At 35.6% G+C, this 15,322-nt stretch overlaps 2 protein-coding genes across 2 annotated transcripts; one reads left to right on the top strand and one right to left on the bottom strand.

The window, feature by feature from the left end:
* The first annotated feature begins 5,014 nt into the window (after positions 1 to 5,014).
* On the top strand, positions 5,015 to 9,097 carry LOC129321764 (triacylglycerol lipase OBL1). The gene is given in 6 exon segments (XM_054967660.1): positions 5,015 to 5,432; positions 5,435 to 5,479; positions 7,328 to 7,521; positions 7,681 to 7,714; positions 7,828 to 8,450; positions 8,553 to 9,097. Coding segments are annotated over 6 exon segments (1,467 nt in total). The 5' UTR covers positions 5,015 to 5,164; the 3' UTR covers positions 8,856 to 9,097.
* A 1,164-nt stretch (positions 9,098 to 10,261) lies between these two features.
* LOC129321734 (uncharacterized) lies at positions 10,262 to 12,885 on the bottom strand. Its single transcript, XM_054967625.1, has 4 exons — positions 11,867 to 12,885; positions 11,443 to 11,791; positions 11,195 to 11,276; positions 10,262 to 10,993 (listed from the first exon to the last, which is right to left on the bottom strand). Exons 1-4 carry the CDS (start codon positions 12,429 to 12,431, stop codon positions 10,811 to 10,813), a joined length of 1,179 nt encoding a protein of 392 aa, XP_054823600.1. The 5' UTR covers positions 12,432 to 12,885; the 3' UTR covers positions 10,262 to 10,810.
* Positions 12,886 to 15,322: the final 2,437 nt, after the last annotated feature.

Raw genomic sequence — 15,322 nt, 5'->3', positions numbered from 1 at the left:
AGTTGACAAGAATCCTTCTGTGCATTTTGTGGCTTATCCTTTTATAGGTATAAAATGATGGTTTTTTTCAGGGTTTTATACTTCAATTTTTAGGCTACTGACTGTAGTTTTGTCAATAATTTCATCCACTCTTTCTTCTTTGAAAATAGTGCCTTGCTTGACCAATTTTTCCCCCTTAACCACAGTTTTTTTAAAAAGCATTAGCTAGCTTTTGGGCTAAAATTACTCTTTTTAATCCAAATAATTGGGCTGGAGATCAAAATTATATTTTAACTCAAATAAGTATATATAATGAAAATATTTATTTCCAAAGTTGTTGAGCTGGTACTTTCATTTTCCATGGAAGTAACCCTTTTTTTTTAGCATATTTTCCATAGTTTGCATTTTCCTTTTCCATCCGGCAATTTTTTTTGTCTTGGGTTAATTAGATACATGCTCCTTTTTTATTTTACTCTATGCGTACACACACATGCAAAACATTGACGTAGAATTGTCCGCAACAGATTTCTTATCAGGGCAAATGCTTTTCCCCACTTCATTTTACTCCTCTTTATTCTTATCTATCTTTTATAAGCAATTTACTCCAATGTTCCTTTTTCCATACAAGGTTTCTTTTTAAGTTATTTTCTACGAGCAATTTACTCTAACGCTACTTTTTTTCATACATTGTTTCTTTTTAAGTTCCCCACAGCACTTGATTTATCCTCCCTTCCTTGTTTTTTTCAAGCAATTTTGAAAACTATGAATTAAATTGAACTTTTCCAAAAAATTTGAAAAGATATTAATATTTTGTTATCATCATTTTTTTTGGGCATAATTTTTGTCCTCATTATTCAACAGCAATGATATATCAATGGAAACAGCCCACGCCTAATTTGGACGAACGATTGGGTAACGAAGGCCCATCTTCAGTGTTGAAAGTGCGAGGTGCAGTGGCTTGCCAGTGAAAGTCCTGTGGTGACCGATATGAAATGGATGAAGGTGGGAGAAGATGGCAAGATTGGACTTAGGATGAAGAGGAGATTGAATGAGCTCATTTTTAAAAGCGAAGTCTTCGGGGACGTCCGTTGGTTGGGATGATCTTGGGCTACGCTATGCAAGATGGTAGCCTGGCGATCCATCACGTGGGGTTCAAGTTGTGCCAAACATGGACTTTGGTTGTGAAGCCCATGTTATTGATTAGAAAGCCCATGTAAATACCGATGGTTGCTGCTCAAATTGTAACCCTTGATTTCATCCATCCGTTATCATTTTTCCATGTGTTTCTCTTTTCATTGATAAACTAACAATTAAAACCACTGAATGCGTAACATGCTGCTATTCAGTCTGCAATCATAATTATTAGTTTAATTTAACTAATAATAATAAAATGATCCTAAGGTGTTGTTCTAAGTCATTTTGGAAATGATGGTTGAGTTGACTAAGGCGTCCTATAGGCTTCTCTTTGAATTTAGAGGAGATTCGCCCCCCACCCGTCCGTAAAAGAAAACAAATGGAGATTTGACACGTGTGCCCAGTGTTGATTTTTTTGGCTGGTAAAGTCTAGCTATTGACATTACAAAAAACAGGGCTTTCCACTTGGGTAACAGCCATTTGATTTTTTGAAGGGGTTTATAACAACCGCATGGGAAGAGTTTTTTTTTTTTTTTTTGGGGCAAACGGAAGGGGTTTTTTGAGTGAATGAAGAGTTTTTTTTTTTTGTGATTTTAATATAGTTCATTTTATTCTCCAGGGGACTGTCTCTGTTTTTCTTTTTTTAAGACAGATGGCTCATTTTATTTCATTCAATCTCTCTCAACCAAACCAAGCCCTTTGGTTTGGTTCATTTCATTTTGGTTTGGTTCATTTCATTTTAGACAGATGGCTCATTTTATACATGCAAAAAAACTGAGAAACATGAAACACAGGGCCGGTGGGACCAGATCAGTTACGTTGTTTCTCCTCGTCCACACTCCACTTGAAATGACCAAATCACCCTGCCCTGCCTATGAGGGCTTGGTTTGGTTCATTTCATTTTAGACAGATGGCTCATTTTATACATGCAAAAAAACTGAGAAACATGAAACACAGGGCGGTGGGACCAGCTCGGTTACGTGGTTTCTCCTTGTCCACACTCCACTTGAAATGACCAAATCACCCTGCCCTGCCTATGTGATGAACCGTGAACGTAATTCTTCTTATTATTATTCCCTCCATTTTTAAATTATAAAATAATTTTAAATAAAATTTTATATATTAATAAATATCATTAAATATATTTAATAATTTTATTTTTTAAATAAAAATATTAACTTTTAAAAATATTCATCATTTAATACATTAAAAAAATAGATAAAAATTAATTATAGAGAGATAAAAATGATAATATTAAAAATAATACATTTAATGAAATTTTAATATAATTAAAGTGTCTTATATTTTGAGATAAAAAATTTTTTAAAATATTTTTTATAATTTAAAATAAAAGGAGTATTATTATTTTTTTATTACAAGCGACAAGTCTAAGCTTGAAAAAAGAGATTAAATCTAGAAAAAAAATCAAATTAAACATGAGGAAAATACATTCCTCGACACTGATTCAAGACGAAAATGAATGTGATTCTGCTCTCCTTCAACCTTCACACTGCTTCCTGAGCCTCCACTTTCCTTTCATCACTATTCTTAATTTACATGCAGTCGCATTAAAATTCTTTAATTTAGACATAGTTTTAAATACCTGTACTTCTCGTAAAATGCTAAGCACTGTATTTTAATCTGGATGTTTCGAAATCTTACCTTTTGCAAATTGCATTAAAAATACTTTTCCTTGTACAGTGAGAAAAATTATTATAGCACAAAAATATAAAATATAAAAGATTATTTAATATTTAATGTTTTATTATATGTTTTTTTATAATTATTATAGCACAAAAATCTTATAATCGTATGTATCTGTAAGAATATAATTTATAATCCTATTCATAGATCAAAGTAAATCCTTTATCTCAATCTATAAAATATATTGAGAAAAATTCAGCACCTTGAAACATAAGATATTTTAATAAAAATAAAGTTTTTATTAATAATATTTTTTTAATATTATACTTTTTATTATACTCTCTCTTTAATAAAAAAATTTTTTTTTAACCAGATGAGTGGCATGGGGGATTTTCTACTTAAAATGTACACCGGGATATGTACAATATCATTGAATGTCCGCTCACTTCTGATCAAAAACTACAACCTTCCTATAATTATATTCAAAGTTTAATGGCAACGCCCAAAATCTTCGCTCGTCTTCGATCAATACACACACCACGCAATGACTGATAATATCGCAGCTTATTCAAAATACCCACTAAATGATGATCGCGATAAATCTACAAGCTATTTACAGACATTAAATAAATACTAATATCCTTCAAAGTTCAAATTATTATGTTTTCGTCTTTTTCATTTTTACCCATAGTAATTCGAGGTTCAATAAGTATGAGAAAAATTATTACATGATGTGGACGATTTTGAAAGCGTACAACACCACAACTAGAGAACCACCCATGATCAGTGTTCCTCTTGAAATATCTCTACTCCATCAACTGCATCGTCATTAAAAAAAAAAAGAAAAAGAAAATTTCAAACTTCTGTTGAAGCATGTTTCTTTCGTTTAAAACGGAAGAAAAGTCTGACTGATATAATGTCGGTGCAACTAGGGTTGAAAATACAAGCAGGCCTGGTTCTTAAAGGCTCAAGTCCTATAATTTAATTCTTCATTTTAAGTCTCATTTTTTAAATTTAGTCTTTATGTAAAGGGTTCAGGACCCGAGGCAAGATCCTTTTCAAAAAATAAAAAATAAAAAAATTAAATATTATAAATTAATTAAAATATTTTAAAATTTTAAAAAATTAAAATCCTCATAATTTTTTAAAAATTAAACAACATACATTTAGAAGTCTAGTTATAAAATTTATATCTTGGTTAAAAAACAGTTCATTTTTTTATAAATATACAAATATAATAATTATAAAAAATAAAATATATCATAAATTTTATACTATACACTGATATTTATTAAATTATAATAAATTAATTTTAGAATAAATTAAAATCAATAATAATATAATGCATGTACGATTAGGTGAGCAGGTCATTGGTTTCAAACACGTATTCCATAAAAACTAATAATAATAATAATAATATAATAGAGTTTAAAGGGCCGTCCGAGCCTGAGTTTTTTTTTACAGGATTTATCAGGGTTAAGCCCTCAAATCCAATTATTTTTTTAAAAAATCATTTTTAAAATTTAAATTTTTATTTAAATAGGACACTCCACCCTTATTTTGGACTCTGGGTGCAACTTCATCACCGAGGCCGGCAGTCTAGGTCCAGGTATTGGCTGTTAGGGGGTGGTCACGTGGCTAAAACGTAAAGTAGTACTAATTTTTTTACAAGGTTTTTAATTGTAATTTCCCTTTTAAAAACTTTCAAAGCCTCTAAGCTCTAACCAGTAACCACTACATACTGACGTGCAGCACCGGCACGTCATGTTCCGATAGCCGGTCCTACGCTTTGTTTTTTTTTTTTTTCATTTAATAAAGAGTGATCAATATATTCCACTAGAGAAAACTACGTACAAGGCAACACAACAGATTAAATCCTCTCATCATCTACTATCTCTACTTAAACTTCCATTGCTACGTTTACTTATGATCGGGAACTTAAAAAAAAAAAAGAAGTCTGTTTGGTTTAAGATTTTATTAGTATCATAATGATCAAATTTCTAATAAATTACATATACTAAAAAAAATGGAATCAAGCTGGGGTTCAAATCCTTCCAGTGAAGTAGCTTTCACAAAAGTTGGACCGTCTTTAGTTCGGTCCAATGAATAATAAATAAACATGGGACGTGGGACAGGCGGTTGTCAACAACAACCATAAGAATTTTGTATGGTTCTTTCCGGGTAAGAACATGGAAATTTCCAGGCCATGTCGCTTTAATTTAATTAGTGCGCATCTGCTTCTGCCACAATATTATCCGCTCCCTCGGTCTAATGATTCTCCATACAAAACCAACAAGGCCTTTAACAAACAAACTCAGAAAACCTCATCAATATCCTTTACTCTCCCCTATAGTAACACTTTAATTACACAGTATTTATCTCTGGTTGGACTTCGATCGGCACGGCCATGGCATCACGAGCCTGTCACTGGGGTTTTCCCGGCACCTACATGTTGTTGAAGCCCGAAGAAGTGCGTCTGTTTGATCTCGTCCATATCTTATTGTCCTCCAACTTGCATAAAACGAAGTTCTTGGATTCCGCTGAAGTCACTTTCAAGGATAGCTTCCGCCATAGATGGCTCATTTTCATCTCCATCTTGGCTCAGAAGTTTCTTCAGTTTGTGGCCAGACCCCTCGCTTCTACTGGCTCTTTCGTTGAAATGTGGCTCAACCTCGTTTCCGCAACCGCAACCTCTTCAAGCTCCTACTTAACTTCCTCACAGGTTTCTTCTTACTAGCTACTTTGCTCTATATTTTTCACTTTTCACTATCGTTGTCGTTTTTTCATCAAATTAAACATGCATTCACACGCCTATTTGCTCCTGTTTGTTTAACCATGTGGAGGAACTCTCTTTGACAGTATAATTTTATAACTAGAGAGAGGCAGATGCAGTGATAAGTCCAACAATTAATTAACAAAGCTTATTAATTATTATTACTGTGTCTTTATCGTTGCTGCTTTAATTTGATGAAACGTACATTCACATACCCGCATCTGCTTCAGTTTAACGATGGCCGGGGCTTTTTTGATCGTATAATCTGTTTGATTGAAAAGAGAGTGACAAAAGGTAAAAATAAAGCAAGAACGTGAGGCCTAACTGTCAGCAAATCACTGAATATTAGCCAACCTTGCTTCTATGTGTATGCGTATTGTCTGATCTAGCGCCATCGGTCATTTTGCAAAAGCATATGTGCTTTCAAAAGAAGCATAACGTCCAACAGTGGTGGTGCGCCAAGTTCACGGTATGTATTAAAATTTGCAATGGCGCAATATCCCTTTAAATCCTGTAAATCTTTCCCAGGTTTCTGGTACACATCAGTGAATTTTAACAGAATAATTAAAATGAGTCAATTGAGATGTGGGTCTCGAAAATAAGAGAGTTGAATTTTTTTAAATTAAATCCAGAAAAAGAAATCTTTGATTTGAGGATTCAAATTTCAACATGGCATCATTATACTGTACTAATGAACGACATCAATAATGCATCATTCGATACTTTTTCCAAAAAAAAGTTAAATACTTTATGTTTAATTCAATATATATAAATTTCTACCCAATGTCAAATGTTTAGTTTTCAATTTTTTTATAACAACTGGGCATATTTTCTGTGTATTGCATTGAAATATAATTAAAAAACTAAATCTCAATATTTATGATTTATGAATTGTATAATTTACAATTATAAATTTTATATTATATATTAATGATGGCACATGGTGTATAAGGTATAAGCTCCTATTATAAAAATTATTCTTCTAATTTTCTGTAAGAACCAATAAAAATAAAGACATTGAGTTCGTAAAAAGTTATTTAAGATAGCATAATTACACAGTAATGTTCTTCACAGTAAATATTGTGAATTTAAGAACACTGAATTTAAATTTTCAAATCATTTTCATATACAGTGAGTCAGTGACTTTTTACCATATCTTTTTTAATTTCCATAATTTTTCGTATCGCTCTTGTTACTTTTATTTATTATTTTAACTGAACTTTATTTCAATGACTATTCTCACAGACATTTTAATATAATTATTTTGGATATCCGTATTTAGTATTAATTATTACCTTTATTTCGATTGCTATTCTCACTCTTATTGTTATACTTATTTATTTGTTGCATGTCTTTTATCTCACGGCATCCACCTCTCTCTAATTCTATAAAGCTGAGATCCGTGAATTTATGTATTTTTTAAATATTTTTTCATTTAATTATTTATTATAAAATATAAAATATTTTCTTTTTTCAAATAAAAATTTCACAGAAATTCATAAACATTAATTTTAGAAGATTTAAATTCCGAACAAGTTGGTTGAAAATTTGGTGGCTCTGATCTGACACTTCTACAAAAATCCAACCTCGCAAGATTGAAGACCCATCCGTTTGGTGAAGAAAAGCCATATCCAAGGAGAAAATTAATCTATTTTCAGATTTTGATATAGCTCATATTAATGGACATGTTAAAAAATATCATTGACTTACGACCTACATTCACGTGATTTTACACATCTGATGAGAATAATTAATTAATCGACATAATGATGAATACACATACGATTATATGAACAGGTAAAGTTGAGATGCCAGATAAGACATCAGCGAAATATTTGTCGTTTGTCGGAAACTTGGACAAGCGAGTGGAGTTGGATGACAGCATCAATCGGGGAGACAAAAGGTACAACGCTTCGATTTCTATAATGGCTTCTAAAGCATCCTATGAGAACGAAGCTTACCTTAAAACTACTATCCAAGATCACTGGAAGGTATATGTATACACACAACTGCAAATTATTCACAAATAAGCTCCTTCTTTTTTCATTTACTACATTTTAATGACCAGTTAACTTGCTCCATATTCATCTTGCTGTGCATGTTGAAGCAAACTGATCCTGTTTTGATATGTTACAATCGTACATACACAGATGGAGTTCGTGGGGTCCTATGACTACTGGAATGGTAAGAACTAGCTAAGAAAGCAGGTCGCCCTAACTATTATGGATCTCACAACAATGTTAGAATATATGGACTGATTGTAATGTAATGTTCGGTGGCTGGCGCAAACATGGCAGAATATCAAGAGAAGGCCACAACTCAGGCGTTCATCGCCTTGGACAAAAGTGAGGAAGTCGACACTTACGTGGTGGCATTCAGAGGAACAGAACCCTTCGATGCAGATGCATGGTGCTCGGATTTCGACATCTCGTGGTACGAGATTCCAGGCATTGGAAGAATTCACGGCGGCTTTATGAAGGCTTTAGGGCTACAGAAGAATGGGGGTTGGCCCAAGGAAGTCGCCGTCAGAGACCAAGAAAGAGATCATCCTCCCGTAGCCTACTATGCAATCAGGGACATTCTAAGAGACTGCTTGGCTGCAAATAACAAAGCAAAGTTCATATTGACGGGTCATAGCTTGGGTGGGGCTCTTGCAATCCTGTTTCCAGCAATCTTAGTGTTGCACGACGAGGCCTTGCTATTGGAAAGGCTGGACGGGGTTTACACGTTCGGGCAGCCAAGAGTAGGAGATGAAACCCTCGCGGGCTTCATGGAGCAAAAGTTGGAGGATCATGGGATCGCGTATTACAGGTTTGTTTATTGCAACGACATTGTTCCCAGGCTGCCATACGATGACAAGGACCTGATGTTCAAGCATTTTGGGACGTGTTATTACTACAACAGGCACTACCAAGCTAAGGTATGTACGTTCTTTCTTATTATAAGCAGCAAAATTATAGTTTGTGTTTTGATGATGGATGGAGAAAGTGATTCATATAAATATATATAAACATCTATGCAGACAGTGAAGGAAGAGCCGAACGAGAATTACTTCTCGCCATTGGCGGCGATTCCGATGATGGTGAACGCGCTTTTGGAACTGATAAGGAGCTTCACAATTGTGTACGTGAAAGGAAGTGAGTACCAAGAAGGGTTGCTTCTAAGACTTGTCAGGGTTGTAGGGTTGGTCATTCCAGGAGTAGCAGCTCATTGCCCCCAGGATTATGTTAATGCCACTCGTCTGGGATCATTTCCTAATTCTGAACACCACCAAAACACTGCAGATCATCATTCATTGTCTCAACTGCAATCTGCAAACGTCTAAATTATTGCCTGACTCTTGGAGACGCACTCCCTTTAATTTGCAGCTTTCAACTGGGAAGTTTACTCTAGCGAATTTTCTGCAAAAACTGCTATCTCTGAAAAAGGAAAAATCTAATTGTAACTTCAAGGAAACTTGTAACTTAAATCTGATGTTTTTGATATATTGCCATCACTTATAATTTTTCCCCAACACTCACGCAACAAAGAATCAAATAAATATTAAAAATTTTTCCCTTTTGTTTTCCTTTCATGCTCAACGAGACATCTTATTATAATTTAATCAGACATCTTATTATAATTTGAATCAAAGGCCACAAGTTTTATAATTGACCAGAGAGACATCAGCTCGTCGCATTGTCTTGGGTGCAGAAGTTTATGGGAACGAAGTTCATAAATTTAAGCGAATAAAAATACATTAAGTTTGAGCTCGAGAAAGTTTGCACCGTTTGCAAACTGAAAAGGTCATTTTATTGAATTACATTGACACTCGACGTCCTAATAAATGATTTTTTTTTTTTGGGCCAACCAACATTGAAAGAGAATATGTATGAAAAAAATTAAAGTAGGAGAGCTTTTGCCCATGGGTATCTAATCTAACTTGGTATTGCTGATGATATGCTGGGATGAAATTATTTAAAAAAGAGAGAGAGAGAGAAAAGGGAGACGGCACAAGAATTGGATTGGGAGACACGAACAAGGTGATTTTCCTGTAATTCTTTTGCCTCTCATGAGCGCAGCTGACGATGAAAACTTTGTCTGAGAAAGAAGCGTGCTTGTCATGTGGAGGGGGCGAGTTGATAGTCTACAAAGGGGTTGAAAGATTGAATTGTCATGGAGGCCGGCCAGCCCTTGACTTATAATTCTTGATAGTCTTTTACCCTACAGAGCTCAAGCCCTCTTTGGTCACTGAGCTCATGCCTATTTTGATTGAAAGCAGTAGTATAGGCTATCTGATTTTATATCTGATCCTTCTATATGTAGCAGTGCTAGAACCATGCATCGGAAAACAACTCGTTTTGTACTTGCTCTATGTATCACTATTTTTCAAATAAAACAAGCTTAAAATCCTGGTTTTTTAGTGTCAAATAATTACCTTGCAGCCAGTGCTTATATGACAGTGGCATCAGGCCCTCCACATAAGAAGAAAGGCTGCATGCTCCAACTGACTTTATCCACTGTAAAGCTGATTAAGATTTTTTAGCTGTAAATGTTTAATCTTCTATATTTTGTAACTAGTAGAGTGGATGATAGAGACATATAGCCGTTTGTTAATCACTTGCGGGCATGTTTTTGTCGAATGAATTGAGACTGACAGATGATTAAAATTAAAAAAATAACTTTGTAAATGTAAGACAGTGCGTCTCTAATAGAAAATGTAATGAGACAGAATTAATAACTAGCAAGGCATAAGTCTAATGTGTTGCATAAAGAATGAGAAGCTCCATTGTTCCAAGCTTACAAATAGAAGAACTTGTTAGGCCGGGTTTTCATATTTCATATTGATGATAACGGAATAATAAATATTACATATTTTGTTTTGTATAAAATGAAAATATAATTTTAAAAACATGAAACAGCATTGTTCAAGTCAACAAGCAAAGCGTACATATTGTAACTTGTATGAGGGGAGCAACTAAACTAGGGGAATTTTTCCATTGGCAGAGGGGCGACAAACAAGTTCCAGCAACTAAGAGCATGAATGAGCCGAGCAGATCATCAAAGATCCTGTCAAGCAGCAACAAGAAAATAAATTGAGAGGAGAGCAACAACGAAAGATCGCCCCTGAGACCATCATGCATTATTTGTACACAACATATCTCAGAATCAGGAGACAGATCCACTTGCCCTTTCTGAATCTGTACAAATTGTCTCCATACGCTCTCTATCTGTCATTGGACAACCTGGAAACTTAAATTCCTCAATGAAATTCCTGTGTAAGAGGAGGATCATTCATAGTCATAGATCATGGCTGCTGAAGCAGCTTCTTCGAGGCCATGTCTCTGCAAATTTAAAAATTCTCCGAGTCTGATGGCCATGCTTGGGTATTGACCCCCTCATCTTTTCCGCTTTCATCTGCACCCACCTCAGCTTGTTTAGGATCTTGTCCATTGATGCCGATCTCTTCTTTTCCAGCTTCATCTGATTCAAACTCAACCGTTTTCATGGTCAGCAAACAGAGGAATTAAATACCTCTGCATACTTCATGGAGAAACATGGGCTTAATTTGATATCCTCTAATGAATTTTAGTCCTAGCTTTCTAAAACCACGGTATACTAAGAATTTGCCTTGGAGTGCACATGAGAAAAATGTGAACACACAAATTTTGATGAATAGATCACCTCAAGTCTCCGTATTGCTTCTTCTGCCTTCGCTTTCTGCAAATTCTCCCACGCAGTGATCTTGGCAACCTCTCTCTGTACCCTGCACCAAAAAAGAAATTTAAGGAACTTAACATAAAAACACTGACTTCCTCCAGTTTTTTCCATATCATGATAAATATATAGGCAGCTACCAATGACCCCTTAGCGGGTAAAATATTACCCAGTTGGAGATAAGGAAAAAGAGACTTGGTATCTAGCAAATATACTTGGACGCGTTTATGGTTGAATCTGCAGCGACGATGTCCCAAGATGAAGTTTCTGCTTCTGTACTAGTTTCTCTAGAACTCTTGGCTTGCAGCGAAGCATTTTCAGTCATTTTGGTGGCATGCCTCTCGAACCATTTAATAATAGGTGCTTGACTGTCCACCTCCACATCTCTCACTCCTAATTTAGTGGAACAATGAGTCTGTTGGTCAGTGACCGAACCGGGAGAAGATACTACCGACAGATGCTCGTCATCCTCAGACTCCGGGCTCATCTGCGTCCCTTTATCCCGTTTTGAAATTGGAGACATCTCTGCATTCTCATTTTTGCCGTCATCGTCATCTTTCTCTTCTGTAAATGGCGGTAAACATAGCATTTAATAAGGAATCAGCGATGGCGCAGGAAAGCGAGAACAGAGCATCAAACCTTGAGAGTTAGGCGATGAAGGGTCACATAGGAGATCTGACCACCTATGCGCACTGCACAGAGGCATCAAACTAAACCCACCGACTGTTGGACAAGGACATCGAACTCCATTCTCGAGCCTATAATGATGAACGGAGAAGGCATCGGGCGCCAATACTCCCGTGGAAAAAGGCGAAGCCGCCATTAAATTCTGTATACCCAAACCTTCAATTAGAGGTACTGTGGGCGAGTAATTGGAGTAGAAGGCCATCCCATTCGCCGGTGGCACAATAGGACCACTTTTGGATTTGGGTCGACGCTGAGGATGAGCATGGGAGGCCTTGATATTGTTATTATTATTGACATAACCGGAAACAGGGCTACAAATCCACCTCTCTGCTTCGTCCCATTTAGAAGGCAAAGTTCTTCCGCTGTTGAACGGAGTCAAGCCTGCCAAACTAGCGTGCCTTCTGCCGCTCATCGCTCCCTGCGCTACTCTTTCTGAGCTCCATCCCCTCTGGCTTCCGTCCCTGTGGTTTGGCGCAAATGAACTCCCCTTCTGGTTCCAAACCGGGCTCTTCTGCATCACAACTCCGGTTAGACTCAGCCTGCCTGAGCTTTTCTTCGTTTTGTTGCTTCTATTTTTACGTGAGGCAAGTGTCTGTCTGAGTTGTTTTGACCAGAGCTATATGAATAGTACCGAGCAGAGGAGTGGTGCAATAAACATGACAAGGAATATAAGCACTGGGAAATCAGCAGCTAATTTGATCACGAAACATCCCGTCATCCATCTGGGTCAAGTGGCGCTGATGGGTCGGTTCTCGACAATTTTCGCTTCGGTCAAAAATTGCGGAATCTGTAACAAACGCTTTGCGGACGTTTTGTGAGGGCATTGGTGCGATCACAGTGGAGGAGAGATGATCCTGAAGGATAAGGAGCACTGTGATGAGGGCAGAGGACGAGACGTGCGCTGTGGTACATTGCACAGAGGACCAGAGAGCTAATCTCTGCATTTGTCCTGTCGTGTCACAAATAGGAAATTCCAAAAGCCAGTCACATGCACAGGGCCCTCCTCCGTGTCGATGTTAATTTTGACATCTTCCTATGAGGTCTAAAATCTTCAGCTCGGGATGTTGCATAATATCCCTGTGAAATCATAAGGAGTTCCTTTTTGCCAAACACGAAGAAGTGCAAGGTAAATTGGGCCTGAGGGCCTTTGCATTCGAAAACCCAAGTTGCATTGGCGCGGGACTCTTTTTTACAAATGCAAAGGAGAAAGAGAGTACGATGGAGAATTCATATCCACATCCACACAGCTGGCATCAAATAGGCTGTAAGGAATGTGTCTCCTGCGTCTCAACGTAACTCACCTGGCCACGCAATCACGCCCTTCTGTGGGTTCAGTGGGCTTCTAACGTTCAAACATATATCTGACTTCAACATGATACGAGCAGATTTCATTATTGGTCACGGTAGGTGAAATTGTATTTTTACTCTTCTCTGAGCCGTACAGGTTATTGTGTTGTCCATTACATCAGTACAGCAATTCTGTTTCTTCCCATATGTTTTACTGGGGGTAAAGAAATTTAAAAACTTATTCTGTGTAAAAGTTAAATAAGTCAAATAACATATTTATACTCAACATCTAATAAAGGGTAAAAAGAGAATTTGGAATAAAAATTTAATTATGTAATTTATAAGTAGGGAAAAAAATCTTCTATGTGCACCTCATGAATAGGACCGGGGAGAATACTTCTTGTTGAATTCCTTCGGCCAAATATTGCAGTTGTAGCCTTTGGAAGTTAAAATTAAAAGATTTCTCCTTTTCACCTTCAAAGAGAAAAAAGAAAAAAAAAATACTTAACATCAAGTCGAGTCGGGGTCGGTGGTGCAGGGGATCGTTAGTGCGCGGGCTGAGGCCCAGTGGTGTAGGAAGAGGCCCAATGCGAACAAGTCCTAACTTATTGCATGGGGGTTTCTTCGGAAATAGGGATCATGTGTACAGTGTTTTGCCATTTAGGTCCTCATTTCATGAGGCAGGACTGCAGGAGTCCGAGTCCCCTGTACGTGGCAATTCCCTGATGGCCCGAATTACGGGGCATATAGTTAGGACAGTCTGCTGTATATTATTGCAACATGATTGCATGGTCTTTCCAAGCCTGCAAAGCATTAAATCATATTTGTGCAGAGCACATTCCAAGGTTAAGAGATGTCATTTGAAAGTAATTCCTTATTCATTCTAAGCCTCAGAGTTTTAGGAAATATCCCCCTTGGTTACGGAAAAATCTATTCGGAGAAGAAAGGATGATGATGTTGCCTCATCATCAGAACCTGTAGTCTCCCAGCGTTGAAGTTTCAAATAAATAAGTGTGCTTATTGGTGCTACTGAGACCACTCACCGTGTTAACTGAATCTTTTTTTTTTCTTTTTGGGACGAACGATATCTCATCTCAAGCTTATTAGTTTTTTGGGGGATTGATGAATGATGACACTTGTAGAAGCATTATATTTGTAGTTAGTTCAGTGGAACTTACGCTTTGAGTATAAGGAAAATATCAGTCGAGAATCTGAAGGTAATTTATATGAAAAAAGAACTATAAATTATAAAATTACACTACAATTTCTTAGTACTCAATTGAAATTAAGTTTTTATGAGAAAAGACAACATTGTCCCTAAAGTTTAAAATAAGTTTTTATGTGTTGTTAATTTTAAATAAATTGTTATCAAAAAATTAATGAATATTTATTGACGAAGAATTAACACTTATAGAATTAATCTCATCCTATCAATTTTTTTATATCGTTAAAATTCGAATAGGTTGTTATTAATTATGAATGAGTTATTATCAAAATTCAAATGGCATATTATAAGGGTAAACATTTATTCTATTAAAATTTTGTTCAGTTTTTCTATCTTATTAAAATTTAAATACATTGTTGTTAATCATGAATGGAATGTTGTCAAAACTTAGATAGTTTATTGTTTATATAGCTCAAACACTTATTTTATTAAACTTATGTTGTCAACTAATAACAAATAAATATTGTCAAAATTTGAATGAAGTATAATTTTCCTACACGCGAAGTTTTTTTATTATTTTAAACTTTAGGGTTAATGTCGTCTTTTTTATAAAAACTTAATTTTAACTGGGCACTGAGGAAATGTAATGCAATTTCAGAATATTATAATCTTTCTTTGACATAAATTATCTTTTGAGATCCTCAATTGATAATTTTTCTTGAATAAATTTTCTTACCATATTAAACTGCAAAGGTAATAACTAAAGTAACACTTGATGGACTCCAACAATCAACATAAATGGAACATTAGTTTCTTTTTTAGGAAAATATTAATTAAAGATTCCATAAAGACATTAATTCTAATTAAAGACTATAAAATATTAAAATTCTAATTAAGGTGGGATAAAAAACACACCTAACTTTACAAGATTGCCTTTCACTAAAACACTAAAAGAT

The sequence above is a fragment of the Prosopis cineraria genome, unplaced genomic scaffold (assembly GCF_029017545.1).
Source record: "Prosopis cineraria cultivar Desert tree isolate PC_DT_omini unplaced genomic scaffold, ASM2901754v1 PC10, whole genome shotgun sequence".
In the NCBI taxonomy this organism is placed as follows: Eukaryota; Viridiplantae; Streptophyta; class Magnoliopsida; order Fabales; family Fabaceae; genus Prosopis; species Prosopis cineraria.
This window is presented reverse-complemented; position numbering and strand designations above follow the sequence as displayed.

Coding starts and splice junctions, on each gene's coding strand:
- LOC129321734 (XM_054967625.1), bottom strand. CDS start 12,431: ATGCAGAAGAGCCCGGTTTGGAACCAGAAGGGGAGTTCATTTGCGCCA. Junction 11,277..11,442: donor TCAACCATAAACGCGTCCAA/GTATATTTGCTA, acceptor TTTTTGGTGCAG/GGTACAGAGAGAGGTTGCCA. Junction 10,994..11,194: donor AAGCAATACGGAGACTTGAG/GTGATCTATTCA, acceptor AGTTTGAATCAG/ATGAAGCTGGAAAAGAAGAG.